Here is a 19,463-nt window from a genome sequence, read left to right on the forward strand (position 1 = left end):
AGTGCTGAGTTCCAGTACAGCACTCCTGGCTGCCGCATCGCGGTTGCGAAGTGGGGCTGAAGCAGTGCCAGATAAGTTTTACATTCTGACGATAATTTATGGATTTGCAGTTTTAGCTTGACTATGTCCACTGTGGGCAAACGATAGATACTGTTATTCTGAAGAAGGTTGGGTTATCCCGACTGAAACCTAGGTAAATTTCTAGGTACATGGTGGAATTGAGGCTGTTCATTATTAAAATTAAAATTAATTTTAATAAATCTGGTCACATTTTTAATTTACCTGGCATGCATATGAAGGACCGTATTCTGATCTATAAAGATTTAAAGACTCGGTTTGGTTTCTGGGCCTCATTTTTGACTCCAAATTATTGTGGTTGCACACCTGAGAGATCTGAAAGCCAGAACCCTGGAGGCACGAAGTATCATAAAGTGCCTTAGCCACAGGTCATGGGGAGAGGACAGGGTGTGTCTGCTCCAGTTTTATAAGGGTTTTTGTGCATTTGCAGCTAGCCTATAGGTCCAAAGATTATGGTTTGTTGAGGCATTATTATTTAAAGATCATTCATGTTATCCACCATGAGGGGATTAGGCTGGTCACAGGTGCATGCTGCGTGTGCTGGAGTCACTTGGTGTGGAGTAAGTACAACCCCAAATCCAGGGTTTTAACTGTCTGTCACCGTGGTTACTGCAGAGGCTGAATGTAATTTTAGATTTATTGCATTACAGGAGAGATTGCACTCCTGCATATGTTATTAATACATTATTTAAGGGCATTTTAACTGAGCACCACAACTTTACAGCTGTCATTACGGGCGGTGAACAGGAGGACTTTGTTGCTATCTTGTTTTCCCTGATCGTGTCTTCAATATCCGACTGCCTTAAGACTTTACTGTCTTTGACACGGAATTATATGCGATCTTGTGGGCACTGGAGAAGTTGAGACATGACTCAAGTACTAAATCCCTTGTCTGTTCTGATTCTCTTGAGTGTCCTTCACTCTCTACAATGCTTGTACCCAGCAGATAAGGGAGTCCAAAATATCCAGCACACCCTCCACCACCCACAGCGGCTGGAAAGGAAGTACCCTTCTTTTGGGTGCTAGGGCACACGGGTATCGCAGGAAATGAGAGGACAGATGTAGCTGCCAAGGAACCTGGTTGTGATCATCGGGTAGTTCTGTGTGCCATCCCCCTGCACTTTTATCGCCTCACTGTTGATATCCAGTCTTGCGTTGTTTGGAGGATGAAAGTAATAGACGGTGAGCTCTAACTAGGAAAGCCCACGTGTCTGTGGTGTTCACAAAGGTCTCAGCCCTGTGACACGTGGGTTCTTATTTTGCTGAGAGGCCCCTCCAGTGTGTGGTGCTTGTAGCATACAGATCACTTTGCACCACATTTTATTAGACTGTGTTGTATTTTCAGACCAGAAGATGGCAGCAGATTTGTGAACAGACTTGCCTTCTATTTTAAGTGACTTTCCAATGAATGTGATTAGAGTTTTAAAGTTTTGTAGTTGTCCAACATTTTCCCCGGGATTTTATGAAGCTTGTGTTAATGTGTTAACGGGGTGACTGGCTCCCCTATGTTTTTTGTAGGTGGTCAGTCGGTCACATTTGCGTGTGCTGTTGTTTTAGCTCCTCTGTCATTATGTTTACATTTTAATCCCTTTCACCCTTTCTCCATTGTCTTAAGATGTGTGAGACAGAGTAATTGTGTGAATGAATGTGAGATGGGAGTGAGTGCATGAGTGTCATTTGTAGGTTTCATTCTCACTGTGTGCAATAATTTTAACAATTTTATCCACATTCGTTTCTTTCAAAATGTGTCAGGGTACTGATAACTTGACCATTGAGTGCCCGTAAAGTCAAAAAACACACATGCACCAAAAATGATTGTGAATATCTGTAAGAAATTGTGTAACTGCTGGCGTAGGTAAGCTAGGCGTACACTAAAAATCAAATAACAGTTTAAATATTCATTTGTTTGGTGTGCTCGTGTGCAAAAATTCCTCAGAAGAGTGGAAAAAGTGGGAGCAGAAAGAGTGTAATTTAATTTTGAAAAAGTATTTGTTGTTCCATAAGCCTAAGGTGTATGGGAAGTAATTTGAAAATTTTAGTACCAGGATACGTAGCACATATTTGTACCACAATAATTGAAATTCCTGAATGTAGAATATATAAAAAAGGGGAAGACGGCCACTCACTTACAGCAGAACGATGTGTGGAGCATAGAAACACATAACAGGAAACACTAAACACTATTCACACTAGCTTTTGAGATCTTACTCTTTGTCTAGAAAAAATACACACATTCACACACACACAACTGCACATGCACTCCTGTGGCCATGGGAATGTATGTTTGGGTGTCTGTGTGGTAGTGTATACTTTTACCAAAGCGAGAGATCGAAAGGTAGTGTGAGAAGTGTTTCCTGTTAGGTGTTTCTGTGTGTCCACATCAGTCCGATATAAGTGAATGGTTGCCTGGTAGTGTTTTTTATGACAAAGCATGTAAGTGAAAATACAGAGAAGCTGTGGCTTATTTTCTCAGATGCCTGAACAGAGTGGAACAGGAGATTCTGGAATTTGCTTTACAATTATTCTATTACTCTTTTTTGGGCAGCTAGGATATGTTTAGCAAACATTTCCCCCAGAAAATTATTTCATACAGTATAATGGACTACACGAAATAAAAATAAGCTGTCTTTTTGACCATTTGGTTCCTGGTATGAGAAAGTATTGTTAATGTGAAATCTACTTACCTGACAAATATTGTACAAAATGCATTGATTATTTCCTTTGTCATTGTTATCTGTATTGTTTTTTATCACTATTGAATTTTTGTAATGTATTGTTTATTACCTTGATTATATTATTGTATTGTACCAATTTTGAATCATTCATCTACCATGTGTAATATACCAGTATGTATTGTATTGTATGATATCTATATTGTATCTGCTTTGACTCGTTCCACATCCATGTGTAATCACGCTATACTGGATCTATGGAATATGTATCTCAAATCAAATCAAATCAAATCAAATCAAACAGGCCAGCATTGAAAAACTTATGTCCAGTTGATTAGGTCATTAGAGATGGAGTACAATTTTGGACTGATCGAGGATAGGAAAGGAAGCTGGCCTGGCCACATCCTTTTCAAAGGAATTACCCTGCATTCCTCTTGAGCATTTCAGAAAAACTGTGAAAGACTTTGATCTGGATTGCATGACAAGGCTTTAAACTCTGCCCTCCCAAATGCAAATCCAGTGTCTTAATCACTGAGCCACTTCACTCGACTAGATTGTATGTGGACATATGGGTGTGTAATAGACAAATTTGTCTAAGGTAATGCTTGAAATGAGAGAGTGTAAATGACAGAAGCAAAGGAAAAACATTTCTCAGTTTTGAGTGTTTTGTGGCATGTTGTTCATCAGCTACTGATAATGTTCATTGTTATCAGCTATTTATTTTAGATTTTTATTATACATTCCTTAGCTGCACTGAGGAATATGTTAGTGTACAACTTCATTAATATTAAATAGCATATTAGTATCGTTAAAACTTTTGTATTGTTTAAAAGAGTTATAAATTTATAAATAAAGGAGCAAGTATTGTTTTTGAGAAACATTTATTTGCCGAATTTGCATTCATTGTGTGTGCTGTGGCGAAGTACTATTGGTGAGAAATCTTTGTATAACTGATCATTGATTTTGCTTCGTGGATTTTCCAGTTTTGATTTTTGTAATTCATGGTTTTAATTATTAAACATTTTCAGTCAGATACTTCTGTTGTTTGCATACAGTGGACACTTTTCAATATAACAGATGTTTTTATGTTTAATAAATGTGAACATATCACTTGTCTTAATGAGATTAACGATTTAATTCACTTTATTTTGTTTTTAGTGCAAAGAGTGGAGCAAATGCCCGTCACGAAGATGTCTCGGGTCCTATGCGCTTTGATTGGCCGGACGTGGATTTGAAACCGCAGACTTACCATCCTAGTTTTGATGACATCACGTATGAAACAAAACCCCTTGTGAGGCCTGCAGATACGCCGAAAACACCAGTGTCTCAGTCCTCTTCTCACTCCTTGACGAGTACACCAGTTTGTTCTTTGAACAATGTGAAAAAAGAAGTGCAACAAACAGCTAGTTTTGAAGAGGTGCGAAGGACAGCAGTTGCTATAAAGAGGCCATCGTACGGTGATAGCGCTGGCGCTTCACCAGAAAAGCAACCCAAAATGGTAGATTTGCAGGCAGTGAAGGAGTATGTACAAGAACATCAACTACGAAAGGATCTCGTTGAAATAGAAGATGGTAGTGAAGATGTAGACGATGACATGGCGGTGGCGGATTATGACGATGATGATGACGATGCTGATGCTGAAGTTGAAGGGGAAGGGAGTAGGGATGATGACCATGCCAATGCAAAAGAAAGTGGGAATAGTGAAGAGAATGTTGACCAGCAGCAGAATCCTGAGAGCATCACAAAACCTCCGGTTCCTGTCCCACCACCACAGCCAGCCAAATCTATTCTTAAAACTCAGGCATCGCATGATGGTGCAGCACCCAGTAATGCAAACTCACAAGTAATAGCTTCTGTCCCAAAACGTGTTCGTTTTTCTCTGGGTGACAATACTGAGTCTTCGGAGGGCAAAGAAAATGAAGCAAAAGTAGATACAAATGTTACTACTTCGCCTCCTACCCGTGAGGCAGATTCAGTTGCTTCCAATCAGGAACCACCAGAAGAAAATTTGGCAAATCATGCAAAAATTATTACAGAAGTTCTCAAAAAGTATCCTCATCTTGTGAATAACAAGAAGAATATCAAGCTTAAAATCCTGCGCAGGGGTCAAGATGGCACTTCATCATGTAAGAATGTTGTAGATGGAAAAGGAGTGAAGTCAAAAGTGAGTACGTTTTGTTGCATAAAAACAACTACGACTGTAAATTCATAATAGAAATATGTTAATTAGTGAATCATTTTGAAACAAAGCTGTTAGGTTTAAAGTATTTCTGTACTCAAAGTTTCTTGTTGTAAAATATTTACACAACCATGTATATTGAGTCTTATGTATTTCTGCATAAGGGAAGACACTTTGTGGGACACAGTTGGTGATTCACTGAATAATCTCAAGCTTTTACTTCAGTGATATGCATTGTTGAGGGTATTTCTTAATTACATCATTTACATCCAAATTCATTCTTGCTGAAATGGTCAAATAACTTATCTCCCTTACAGAACAACTGCTTCCTTAACATACTTTTACTACCAAAAGTTAATCGTGCTTCTCCCAGTTCATACCACCTCTTAACCACAAATCTCCCCCTTTGCCACCTACCTATCTGTGACTTATTTTTTCACCATGTAGCGGCGGTCCTGAGTTGCAGATAGGCACAACAAAAATACTCTTACAATTAAAGCTTTCGGCCGTTACGGCCTTCATCAACAACACACACACGCACAAACACAAAACATGGAGTCTCAGGCAACTGAAACTGCACTGCGAGCACCAGCACCAGTGCATGATGGAAGTGGCGATTGGGTGGGGGTAAGGAGGAGGCTCAGCCGGGGAGGGGTAGGGATAGTATGATGGGGGTGGCGGACAGTAAAGTGCTGCAGGTTAGACGAAGGGCAGGAGAGAGGTTGGGAGGGAGGGAAGTAGTGGAGAAGGAGAGAAGTAAATAGACTGGGTGTGATGGTGGGATGATGGCTGTGTAGTGCTGGAATGGGAATGGGGAAGAGGCTGGATTGGTGAGGACAATGACTAATGAAGGTTGAGGCCAGGAGGGTTACGGGAACGTAGAATGTATTGCAGGGAGAGTTCCCACCTGCACATTTCAGAAAAGCTGGTGTTGGTGGGAAGGATCTATATGGCACAGGCTGTGAAGCAGTCATTAAAATGAAGGATACCATGTTTGCTACTGTGTTCAGCAATAGGGTGGTCCGCTTGTTTCTTTGTCATAGTTTGTCGGTGTCCGTTCATGTGGACAGACAGCTTGTTGGTTGTCAAGCCTACATAGAATGCAGCACAGTGGTTGCAGCTTAACTTGTAGATGATACGACTGGTTTCACTGGGAGCCCTGACTGTGATGGGATGGTGATGTTAGTGGCCAGACTGGAGTAGGTGATGGGAGGATGTATGGGACAGGTCTTGTATTTAGGTCTATTTCAGGGACATGAGCCATGAGGTAAGGGATTGGGAGCAAGGCTTGTGTAAGGATGGACGAGTATATTGTGTAGGTTCGTTGGACAGCGGGATACCACTGTGGGAGGAGTGGGAAGAATAGTGGGCACGACATACTCATTTCAGGGCACGATAAGAGGAGTCGTATCCCTGGCGGAGAAAGTAATTCAGTTGCTCCAGTTCTGGGTGGTACTGAGTTAAGAGGGGAATGCTCCTTTGTGCCCGGACGGTGGGATTTTGGGAGGTGGTGGGAGACTGGAAGGATAAGGCATGGGAATTTGTTTTTGTACAAGGTTGGGAGGATAATTACGGTCAGTCAAGGCTTCAGTGAGACCCTCGGCATATTTTGAGAGGGACTGCTCATCACTGCAGATGTGACGACCACGGGTGGCTGGGCTGTATGGAAGGGACTTCTTGGTATGGAATGGGTGGCAGCTGTGGAAGTGGAGATATTGTTAGTAGGTTTTATATGGACAGAAATATTGATGTAGCCATCTTTGAGATGGAGGTAAACAACTAGTCAGCCATTCTTACACAACCCCTGCTCCCAATCCCTTACCTTATGGATCATACCCCTGTAATAGACCTAGATGCCTGTCCCATACATCCTCCCACCATCACCTACTCCAGTCCAGTCACTAACATCACCTATCCCATTGAAGGCAGGGCTACCTGTGAAACCAGTCATGTAACCTACATGCTGTGTTCTATATAGGCTTGACAAACAACAAGGACATGATATCCTTCATTTCAATGACTGCTTCACAGCCTATGCCATATGGATCCTTCCCACCAACACCAGCTTTTCTGAATTGCGCGGGTGGGTGCTCTCCCTGCAGTACATCCTATGTTCCCGTAACCCTCGTGGCCTCAACCTTCATTATTGTTCTGACCCATCCAGCCTCTCCCCTTTCCAATTCCAGCACTACACAGCCACATAATCTACATGCTGTGTTCTATATCAGGGTGTATACGACCTGGGACAACCGGGAGATCCGGGAAAAACCCGGGAATTTTTTCATCCGGGAGAAAACCGGGAAAAACCCGGGATATTTTTAGAATTCCGGGAATTTTTCATTGTTTGAGTTTTCAGGTAAATTTTTTAAATTTTGACTGGTAAGAACCGACACTCTAACAAAGGATATTACTGTATCCCGCTACTGCAGAATAATACTTCAACAATAAAACATAAACGAGAGAAAAAAACGAAAATAAATTGCAAAGGCAGTGCGTCATATACAACAACGACACACAGTTCTCATGCAAGCATCTGCCAATTGAAAACGTGTCAAAGGCTTTAGGAAGACTACGCAGTGCTTCATAACAACAAATTGCCTTCAATGAGCGTGAAGTCGCAACTGTTTACATACGATTTGTTTTAGCAGTTACGTGCGTGCTCATGCGCAAGCGCAGTTGAGTGACGTTGAGTAGTGATTCTCCCGCTTCTGGCTACAGGAATGTGGCTGTTGGCTGTGCAAGCAGTCACAGCAAGCAGCTAGATGCTACCGGAAAAAAGGGGGAGATGCTACCGGAAAAAGGGGCCGCCAAAGTCATATTCTTGGGGGAAAAAAACTTGTTTCACAAAGCGCCTAGCATCCGGCGCACGTTTGTCTATTGATTATTCACAGGATTTTGAAACGCTTCCCTGTTGGTTTTTGAACATTTTTGAACACATTTTAAGTTGATTTCTGAATGAATCATAAGTTGACTTTTGAATGCATGCATAGTGTATGTGATGTTTCTGTCAGGAGAATCCTCTTTACATCTAGAAATAAACTTTCCGCAGACAAAAGGGGGCGGGGCAATACGAGCTGAGGGAGTAAAGCCGAATGGATGAATGCCAATCGCTGTCTGATTATGTGGTTGATTGGGTTTGTGAACGATCAGAATTGTTATAATTACTAGCGAAATCCATAGATTCAGACTACCAGAATGGAAATAAACGACTAACTGGAATAACAGGTGAGAAAGATTACGCATTATCTTCTCGGTGTATCCAAGAAAATGAAATTTTGACAGAAAATTTTTGGCCAGTTTGACCAGTTGTACAGTCCCCGGCTAGCAGACGCGTAAGTTCTATTCAGGAAGTAATGCGGAAAACGTGTTGCTCGAACACGTAATAACGCCTAACCGGAAAATAATCGCGGGATAACTAAACATGCGATTCTGACAGGGTTAGTGAAGTTAATCGACGAACAAATTTTGACAATGGCAGCAATAGCTACAGAATTTGTGATGACAAGATTGTTAGAACGAGGAAGGAGAAGAAACGGGGACATCACATAAATTATGGAAGAATAAGACGATTTCAAATTTATATAAAAATTTCATGAGACTACTTTTCGATCTCATGCTTGAGAAGCTGGTGCGTATGAGTGAAATATGAAACTATTTCCTAACATAAAGCTTTTTGCTTGTAGGAGGCCTAATAGGCATTTGATATTGGTACTTCGTGGATTATATTCTGTCGTGTTATAAAAATGGCCGTTTGTGCCAAAACAATCTCGTTTATTTGGTGTGTTACAAAATTGCTGCAAAATTAGAAAGGCCTATTTTGTTTTATCTACCAGACAGTGACAAAATAGACGTAATCAGGTCGAGAAACCACACAAGTCTTGGGTATTATTTGTATGAACAGCTTTTTCAGTATTAGATAACGACATTTCGATTTTTCATGTAGCAAAATGTTTGACGAACTTTGATGAGGTAATAGATTCTTTCGCAGAAAGGAAAGCAGGCCATGTAAAGCTGTAGCAAGATTAGAGAGAAAAAAATGCTAGGAGCTAAGGTTTGAGGAAATGTGTAATTTCTTGCTTATCTCTTGTCAGTATTGGTTTTATGAATCCTTTATTTAATTTTATGTCACACAAAACAGCAAGTTATTAACTAATAGGCAATAAAGAGTTCAGATTTTCTGAAGAGTTCTTGTTCTCTCGATTACAAATAATCCCATCCGCTATTAATTGCGAGATTTTTTTTTAAAGAGGGGCAGGCTGTCAAACCGGTCAACTGGGAGCAGGAGAGGCACCACAGGACTTTTCAATGTTTACTCGCCTGAATATAGTTTGGACCTCGGGTAGAAAAATGCTTTATGAAGAGGCGTGGCACTGCACTTCGGCATGCTTAAGACCAAATAATATGTCTTACATTTCCTCGAATACATATGTTTTATGTTTCAGACTTTTCAGAAAGATGTGCACTACAAGATGAACATATTTTCAAAATTCGTTTTTTTTTTTTTTGCTCGGTTCACAAATGTAGATCCGGGGCTGGCGCGCAGAGCAGTCTGAGTTATAGTGGGTAGTCTCCACATGACCCGTTGACCCGTGTTTACATTTAGTGATTTTGCTGTTTCCCCTTCGTTTACTCTCACGTCAAATGAAAACAAAATGGATATCTGTATCCGGGAGCTATCAAGTGAATTAAAACATATTCACATAATTACTGAAGGCTAAAATATGTCATTAGTTTCAGATTTGATTTTATTTCCACCTTTCTGACAGTCAAGCATTAATCGCCTTGCGGAACAATAAACTTATTTTTGTCTGTTTGCTAAAGAAATTTGACTTTTGTTAAGCTTTTTCCACAGAGGCAGTCAATGTATTTGAAACGAAATGTTTAATTCCACAGTACTGGCTAGTTTCAACTGTTCGCTGCATTTCAAGTGCACGTTTTCATATTCTAGCACGTATGGCATTATGTCATAATAAAGAACCAAACATGATATAATACAGTACTGGTGCTCCAAGAAAACTACACTGAAAAGCTTAATATCAGGTCGAGGTCTACATCATTGGGAATCCGGACATACGAATGTGCACTTTAAGTATGCACTTTAAATGTGCACATTTTAATATTGTTTACGAAATTCCGATGCTCTTGCAGTATCCTCTGATGTCTTTTTTCTTTTATGACATTGTGTATGATCTTTCAATGTTTTACACGTACGTACATACGGGCTTCCTAGTCATGATAGCTACCCAAGCGCGGTGTCGCCTGTTATCTGCGCTTTCTGGCAACTGCTGAAACGAACCTATTTCTAACAGGTTGCGAGAAAATATTGCGAATAGTGGTTTGAAAAGCGTTACTTTTAAAGTAAATATCGTTTTACATAAGTTGAACTATGTGCAAGAATGTACCATGAATTTATTAAATCACAGAGCGTTTGACTCTCGTTTAAAAATCAACTCTTTGATGACGCGCCATTTAGAAGAATTTCGAATCCTGAAGATCATTTATGTCATTATTAAAAATTTTACTGGCATATTTGTGTGATATATCTTAAAGTGTAACACGCGCAAAAAAGATCAACAGTATATGCAAAAGCTTAGCTTCTCTTGTAGCTTGAGAACAATATTATATGTGAAAACGTTGCTTTTCTTGTAACAACACTATGTATATTAATTTAAACTATTAACTTTCGCTGTTTGTGAGGTCGTGCTACTTAACAGTGATGTTTCTGTTGGCTGACTACATCACGTGTCCTGAATATCCGCTGTCATCGGCTGTCGAGATCACGTGACATGGGCTACGAACGGCCTACAAGAGCGCATCGAAATCTCATTTTCAATGATTCGGAAAGTAACATGCGGTGTTTGGTGGAATTCCAGTGTATACTTTCGTAATGCGAAAAAAAATGCAGCGTACATGTTGCTGCACATCAAAAGTGTTTCCATAACGTGTCTTTTTCCCTGAGTTTCGTTTTCTAAAGTGCCGGGATATTGTACGCCATAATCATTCAAAATAATGGAAGGAAACATTCCACGTGGGAAAAATTATATATAAAAAAACAAAGATGAGGTGACTTACCGAACAAAAGCGCTGGCAGGTCGATAGACACACAAACAAACACAAACATACACACAAAATTCAAGCTTTCGCAACAAACTGTTGCCTCATCAGGAAAGAGGGAAGGAGAGGGGAAGACGAAAGGAAGTGGGTTTTAAGGGAGAGGGTAAGGAGTCATTCCAATCCCGGGAGCGGAAAGACTTACCTTAGGGGGAAAAAAGGACAGGTATACACTCGCACACACGCACATATCCATCCACACATACAGACACAAGCAGACAGCAGACATCAGACAAGCAACTTTCCTTTTCTTCATCTTCTTCTTCGTCTTTCTTTTTCCTCCAGTATTCTTGCATCTTTTCACTAAGTATTTGTTTTCTCGCCTCAGACCATTTTGAAACTGTCTTCTTCTCCCTCCTGCCTTGGAATCCTTCCATTTTTAACACTTTACTCTTGAAAATTTCTCTTTCTGTTGCATCTTTTTCACTTACGTTATTCCTTTCCAAATCTTCCTAACTTCTTGAATCCAGGATATTGCTGACAGCTTGTCCTAAAGATATTTAAAAATCTGTTTGGTTAATCTGTTGCTGTCTATTCTGTGTAAGTGTCCAAAAAATAGCTGTCACCTCTTTCGTAGTGTTTCATTTATGTTTTCTGTGTTGCAATAAACCTCTTTACTGCTTCTTAATTTCCATACCTCTGTATTTTTGGGTGGCCCAAGTATTTTTTGAATGATTTTTCTTTCTAGGACTTTAATTTTGTGTGATTTGTAGTTCAGTACTAAACATTCACTTGCATAAAGACATTCTGGTTTTACTACTGTATGGTAGTGCTGTATCTTCAAATTCTAGACAGATACGTTTTGTTATAGACATTCCTAGTTATTCCGTGAACTCTCTTCATTTTATGTACTCTTTCTTCTACTGTGAATTTTTCTAAGCTGTTTTCTTGGATAATTTCTCCCAAATATTTAAATTTATTTACCCCCTTGCTAGGGATGCCGGAGCATTTTTTGTATTTGTCATAAATTTTGTTTTTTCCACAGTCATTCTTAAACCTGGTTTGTTGGCTATTTCTTCTAAGAGATTTGTATTCCAGCATTTGTTAGGTTTTCAGAAAGAATGACAAAATCGTCAGCAGATGCTAAGCAGTGAATTTCAGTACCTTTGTTTTTAGTTCCCAGTCTAATTGGTGATAGCTTCTGTTCTTTTAGTTTTTGTTTCCATTCTCATACTATTTTCTCTAGTGAGCAGTTAAAGTGAAGTGGAGACAGGCCATCACCTTGCCTTACACCTGTTTTTATGTTGAATGCCTTCGATACTTCACACCGAAACTTTACTTTTGATTTGGGGTCTGTAAGTGTTTCACGAATAAGATGTACTAATTTAGATTTGATGCCAAATTCTCTGATCACTTTAGCTAGTGTTTCCCTATCAACCGAGTCAAACGCCTTTTTAAAATGTATAAATGTTACAACTATATCTTTGGAGTTTGTAAGTCTGTGATGAATTATGGACTTTAGGTCGAAAATCTGTTCTGAGCAAGATCTGCCCTTTCTAAATCCACTCCGATATTCTCCCAAATGCATATCAAGTGTTGCTTCTACCTTGTTAAGTAGTATTGTTGACAATATTTTATAACCCACTGGCAACAAAGATATACCTCTGTAGTTATTTACATTTCGCTTAATAACCTTTAAATTGTCATCATTGATTGGAGCATGACAATTAACAAAGGTATACTGTGAGAAGAATAGCCTTTGTGAACTGGATTTGGATTCTGTAATGTTATCTAGTAAATTTTTATGAACATAGGAAGCTGTACCATGTATTGGCATGCCTTTCATGATTTTTATTGCTGGTTTACCCTTAATAATTATATGGTTTTTGGTTTCTGTAACATTTTCATTCAAAAATCTTGTTTCTTGAACTTCTAAAATTTGTATTTCATGCTTATCTAAGAGAATTTCGAGTTCTTTTTGTTTACCAATTGTTAGTAATAAGTTTACGTTCAAGGTGCCTGCAAATAATTTCCTTTTGAACTTGAGTTTGGAAGGATACCAAGGGTGCGACTCATCCTTAATGCAGATGTTGGGACTCCCCAGAACCCTAGGTCCTGGTGCATTGCATAAAGCAATGGTGGATTCCTCTTTCGAGTTACCACCTGGGGTAGTGCTTTCTTCTAGCGGACTTTCCATTCTGCAATTGAAATTGTGCATTGTATGTGGTAGGAAATAAATTCCAGGGTAAGATCAGATTGTTAGTCCGAAATGGTTATTTTTCTTGGTTTTCTCCATTAGGTTCTTCCGCTCTCTCTGCCATTGGGAGTTAGGATTCCTCTTCTGCCTTTGAGACTGTTGAGCAGGCGTCACCTGTAGCAGGGCCCTCACGGGGTGCTACCATCCGGAGCCAGATGGACCCAGGTTTTTTTACGAGCTGTTATGCCTCACTCTCCTCCTTCCTCATCACTTGCGAGATGAGACCCCAGGCTTTCGTTTTCATAATATTGTTACATTCCATCCTGGATTTTTGATTGTTTCATTTGTGACTATCTTCAAATAACTAGGCACCTCCAATCTTTCCTCACCTTCCTTTTCTATGCCCTTTCACATTAACATAAACCTCTCAGAAGAAGGAAGATCGTAAAGCCACGATCTTCACCCAATCCGGAATTGGACCATCCTGCCTGCAGATAAAGGCTCCACCCCTGCCTGCAGATAAAGGCTCCACCATAGTAGTGAGAAATTGCAGTAATTATCTAGCAGAGGGCTCTTTGTTACCTACAATTGCTCTCATAGTGGTCTAAATCCAGAAGCTCATCATAACCTCCAATCCATGTGCAAATCTTTAGCGCCATTCTTGATCTTCTCATGCGAATCTGTTGCCTTCCTGATCCCAACTGTCTTTTGTGCATCCACCTTCTATTTCTGTCGTAAAATCCACAAACCTACACCATATTTTAGCTGGCCGCTGTATTCCCGTGGAAAGAATGTCTGTCGTATCATTATGTTTTATCTATCTCCAACCCTTTGCCACATGAGTTTTATTCCAGTGGAAGACACAGGTGCAAGATGTGTCCCATGCATACACCTGATGTATCCTAGTCTAGTCTAGTCCTGTCACATGCGTTACATAACCCAGTAGAGGCAGATAACCTGTGAAAACAGCCATGTTGTACATCAAGTAAGCTGCAACAACCTCTACATATGCTGTTGTCAGAATTGCTGCCAACCTTGGCCATGAGCAGATTTGATCACTCGGGATGCCACTGGGCACAACAAGCTAAGCTACACAACTCACTCCATCTGGATCCATCACCCCTCCCCTAAAACCACCACTAGCAAATACTAGTTTCTCTAATTTTCAGGAATGAGAACTGTTCATAAAAAAAAAAAATAAATAAATAAATAATTCAATCCTACAATTCCCACAGCTCAATCTCTGCTGACCATTGTTCCACACTCAACTCCTCCCCTGTCACCATGCCTTCCCTCCCCCACCCCACTTAATCTGTATGTCCATTAATTTGCACCAATACTCTTTCAGTGCCCTATTGCCTCTCCCTCAACACTTCCCCAAACTACACCCCCTACTTCAAAAATGAATGTCCACTCTGCAATGGAGAGTGCACTGACTTGAAACTTCCTGGCAGATTAATACGGTTTGCTGGACCTCCTAATTCATCATGCACCTCACATAACTTCCACTACTAAAACCCGTGTTACCCTGCTAGTACAACTATCCAGAATATAGCAGCAGACAGCAAGAAGCAGCCAGAGTCTGTCAGGAGAAATTATTCTGGCACTCCCAAGCAGCAAGATTCATTAGCATACATAGCTGCCTGAGTTGTAGTAGGATAGTTTCCATGTGACCCATGTTTACATATGGTGATTTTGCTGGTTCCTGTATTTATTTAATGTGCAGTATTATCGTCAAATCAAACAGATTTCTGTGACTGGGAGCTCTAAAGTGAATTAAAATCACCCGTGTAATCATGGAAGACTAAAATTATTTGATATTAGTTTCAGTTTTCTGATTTAATTTTATTTCCATGCTGTTAGCAAATCAAGCATTAATCATTTTTCTTGGTTTTCTAAAGAAATGAACTGCTCTTTTCTGAGGAGGCACTCAGTTTATTCAAAACAAAGTGTTTCATTGGCTAGTTTCAACTGTTTTCTCATTTTCAAGTGTGCATTTTCATTTCCTCGTATGTATAGCATTAACAGATCACATACTCAAGAAAACTGGCATTGTAAAAACCGCACTAAGAAAGCTTAATACCAAGTACTGCAGAGTGAATTCGGACATACAAAAGTGCACTTTAAACCAAATTATGCTCTTTTAGTGCAGTTTATGAAATTCTGTTGCTCTTGGGGTATTCTCTAATGTCTTGTTTCTTTTATGACAAAATGTAAGATCTTTTAATGCTATTATAAGTGCAAACGTACATGAATGTTCACTTGAAGGTGGTCAGAGGAATCCCTGAACATTCACATTACATGGCACGTTAACGTGGAAAGAACATTGTGCCGCTACACCAGGTTCATAAAATACTCACTAGAAGTGCTATTTCATAGTTCATAATAGATAGTCATAAAATACCGAAATTTAGTTTAAAGCAGTTTGCAATGATTGCTGTTGCACTTGGTGAGGAACAGAGAGCAAAAAGAGTCTGGGTTAGAAAAATTTTAAAAAATTGAGATTATGGAGGAGAGTTCTACACTCTTTACAAGGAGCTGGAAGAGGAGTAGTCATCGGTTCTGTAAATATTTTCCAAAGCACTACACTCATTCAATTTTTCGGTTGGTCAGCTTGTGCGTCTTTAGGTTTACGACAAGTAATTCTGAATGCTGTTTTGCTTGGAAGGATGTGTGACTGCATGGATTTTGGATCTACATTGGGGATTCAAATTTTAACAATGATTAGCAGTAGCTAAATGACACAAGGACAAATTTTAAATGTTGTGATGAAAGGAGGTGTATCCTACAAAACAAAAACTGTTACTCAAAATAAGTTTGAACACGGAATGACAGAGAAAATCGTAAATGTGTGACGGAATTTTCTGGCCATATTTTTCAGTTGATAGCAGGGGAACTCGAAACTAACAAGGAGAGGTCCCCAACGATGGGATCAGCTTTCTGAAACCATCTTTACAGTTATGTATGTTAGGATACAAGGTATCACACTTTGAAGCCATTGCACTGGTGGGCCCTCATTTAATAGTACTAGATGAAAAAAACATTCGGAAAATTGTGTGATACTCTACAGCTTTAACAATAGTAATGTTAATCAGACTGTTGCCATAGTGCAACAGTTATTGTGCAATCTTCACACGCAATAGCGTCTGGATTCAAAACTTGTCAGCTATTTTTATTCAGTTAACTGGTTTAAATGTAATTGTTGTATTTCTATTCCTTTATCATGTCGTTTTCATTGCATATTAACTGCTTCAATTTTTGTCATTCCTGCTTCGTACCATTCTTTTTCTGCTTTGAATGTGTGTACTCGAGACCTTCATTATTTTTATTTATTCATCATAATATTCAAACTTTAGAAAATCCTCATTTATCAGTCACAAACAAAAGACAAAATAATTTACTCATTATGACCATGCAATGGTGTCAAAAATGTATTTTTCTTTACAAAGTGTTCAGCTTTTTGGATAGCAGTTGTCATATAAACATTTAAAATATAAATTCTTTTTTCACTATGCACGAAATAATGCAGATACAGATTTAAATGAAAGAAGGAATTATAACTAAAATGAAGCTCCAGTAAAAAATAAAAATAAGATGCAGTTACGTGGATGAAAATATAAAATTATAAAAGACAGGAATTTAAATTGAAATCAATAAATATCAATGATTTCACACGCACAAAGATTCCAAGTGGAAAAAAAATGATAAGAAGAAAAAGTGAGAGCAGTCGAAACAGTTAAAACACCGATTACAATGACATAACAAAGCAATATAAATAAAAAAAAATACATTTAAAACAATACTCATTCATTTTGATAAGGATTAAAAAATGAAAAATTTAAAAGCATGTGACAAGAATCAAAGTCGATTTTGCATGTGTGAGGGCCACACAATAACCACTACACTATGGTGATGGTCTGATCAACATTATTATTTTTAAAGCTGTAGAGCATTACTGCAAAATTCTGAAATATTTTTTTTCACATACGAAGGCCTGCCAGGGTCAATGGCTGCAGGGCGTGATGCCTTGGACCTTAACCCACATCATCATATAAATGGTTTCAAAAAGTCCACCCACTGCTTAGGACCACTCCTTTTTTGACATAATGTATTCAAGAATCATTTTTAGAACCAGAATTGGGAGCAGTCTGCAATGTATTATGCATAGATAGTGGGACTAAGAAGAGGGTGGAATCCAAATGGGTATCAGTAATAGAGTTTACTGGAAAAGAAAATGGAGAAAAGATTATGTTTCAGAGTCAGGCTATGGAAGCAAAGCACAATTCTCACCACAATTACTAAATAAATGTAAATTTTCTGTCATTTCGTGGCAGTGGCAGACAACCAGTTAAAAAGTGGATCTCAGTCTTTGAGAGAACTGAGTTTTTAACACCTTGGAACCAATTTAAAATGCTTATTTTTGCAGCAGAATTACTACAGGTTTGCTAAACTTTTTCTACAGGGTGAGAAGAGTCTTATGTAGTGGGCTGCACTGAGTAAATTGATGGGGGTAAAAGACCATCCAGGCACAAAACTTCTGTCATAAGATGCTGGGAAAGCGAAAGAGGTAAAGAAGAAAATGAGACATTATGGAAGAGCTGTGAAGTAATTGCTGAAAAGAAATAACGGAAGTTACAGCAATGAAAATTTCAAAAACCCCAGTAACAGTTGCTAAAGATTCACATGACAAGAACACCAAAAGTGCAGCTTGGGATCCAAACAGGAAGTGTTTCAACTGTGGCACTAGTGACCACAGGCCAAGTGATTGCAACCATAAGAACAAGGGCAAAATATACTAAAATTGCAACGAGTTTGGCCATCTCATATAAATGAACAAAGGAGAAAAGTAGCCGAAAGGGGGTAATGAATACAAATGCTGGTAAGAAGAGTATTAATAATTGTAACTTTTTAGAAAGGGTGATCCTAAAATGATGTTCTTTCGCCCACCCAAACTCCATGACATCCTAGCCCATCCCTATTCCACTCCCAATCCCAACCCCTTGTTACAGGGATCATATCCCTGTGGAAGACCCAGGTGTAAGGCCTGCCCAATCCACCCCACTAGCACTTCCTTTTCCAATTCTGTCACAGGCTTATCCTACCCTATCAGTGTGTGGGCCACCTGTGAAAGCAGTCATGTCATGTGCCAGAACTGCTGTAAACATTACACAGCTTTTTATTTTGGTATGACTATCTACCACTTGTCCACCAGAATGAATGGGCACAGCCAAACTATGGCGAAGAGCAAAGTTGACCACCTTGTGGCACAACGAGCAGCCGAACATAACATGCTTGATTTTAATGGCTACTTCACAACCCGGGCAATCTAGATCCTCCCCTCCACCACCAACTTTTGGGAACTGCACAGATGGGAGTTATCGTTGCAACACATTCTCCCCTCTCAGAATTATCCAGCCTCAACCTATGGTAAGCTACTTCCCCGACACCTTTCACCCAACAGTTTCTTCCCTCTCTGCCTTATAACTTCCTCCGAATTCATGCCCCTCACTTTCATTATGCTCAGTCTCTGCCAACGCACTACTGGTCTTTTTCCTCTCTCGGCTCCTCTCTTAGCCCGAGCCCCCCTCCCACCTCCCCCATGGCATCCTGACACTGCCCCTGACAGCCTTGCCCTGCTGGCTTCTAGTCCCAGCATGTTCTTCCTTCCCCTTCCCTGCCATACTCCCATAGCTGCTTTTGTTCAGCACAGTAGTTGCAGTTCGGCTAGAGTGGCTGGATGGTAGTCATTCATGCATCAGGTGTGCCTGCTTTTGTGTATGTGTGTATGTTTTTGTTTCTTTTCTGAAGAAGGCTTTGACCAAAAGCCTTTTGTTGGGTCAGTCTGTTACTCAATGTGTCATCTTCATAGTGAGTAACAATCTATCCTTTTCATAATTGAAAATTAAATAAGATTACAGCAAAAGATTGTTACTTGTTTCCCCTTATAGAAGATCTTTTAGATATACCACAAGCAGCCTGAGTGTTTCGCGCACTAGATTTCAAAAACAGATGTTTTCACGTCGAGGTTGAAGAGCAGAGCTGAAAGTATACTTTGTTTGTGACACACTCAGGGTAGTTACAATTCAAGAAAGTTTCATTCGGATTATCAAATTCATCTGCAGTGTTCCACCAATTTATAAACACTGTTTCTTGGGCATTGGCTCGAGGTAACATCGAATTTATTTATGTGGACAGTATTATGATACTAACCAAAAGCGCTTAATGTAGTCGTAAAAATCCAGCAGAATACAGCTTGGAAATTAATTTTGCAAAATGTCAGTTCATG

The 19,463-nt window shown here is 39.5% G+C and overlaps 1 protein-coding gene across 2 annotated transcripts in view; it reads left to right on the forward strand.

The window, feature by feature from the left end:
* Window positions 1-19,463, forward strand: part of LOC124804980 — a 101,191-nt gene that overhangs the window by 50,204 nt on the left and 31,524 nt on the right. For both annotated transcript variants that reach the window (XM_047265371.1, XM_047265370.1), the window contains exon 6: window positions 3,909-4,914. In XM_047265371.1, coding sequence (XP_047121327.1) covers window positions 3,909-4,914 — 1,006 coding nt within the window. The remainder of the gene's footprint in view (window positions 1-3,908; window positions 4,915-19,463) is intronic.

Source organism: Schistocerca piceifrons, chromosome 7, assembly GCF_021461385.2.
Source record: "Schistocerca piceifrons isolate TAMUIC-IGC-003096 chromosome 7, iqSchPice1.1, whole genome shotgun sequence".
In the NCBI taxonomy this organism is placed as follows: Eukaryota; Metazoa; Arthropoda; class Insecta; order Orthoptera; family Acrididae; genus Schistocerca; species Schistocerca piceifrons.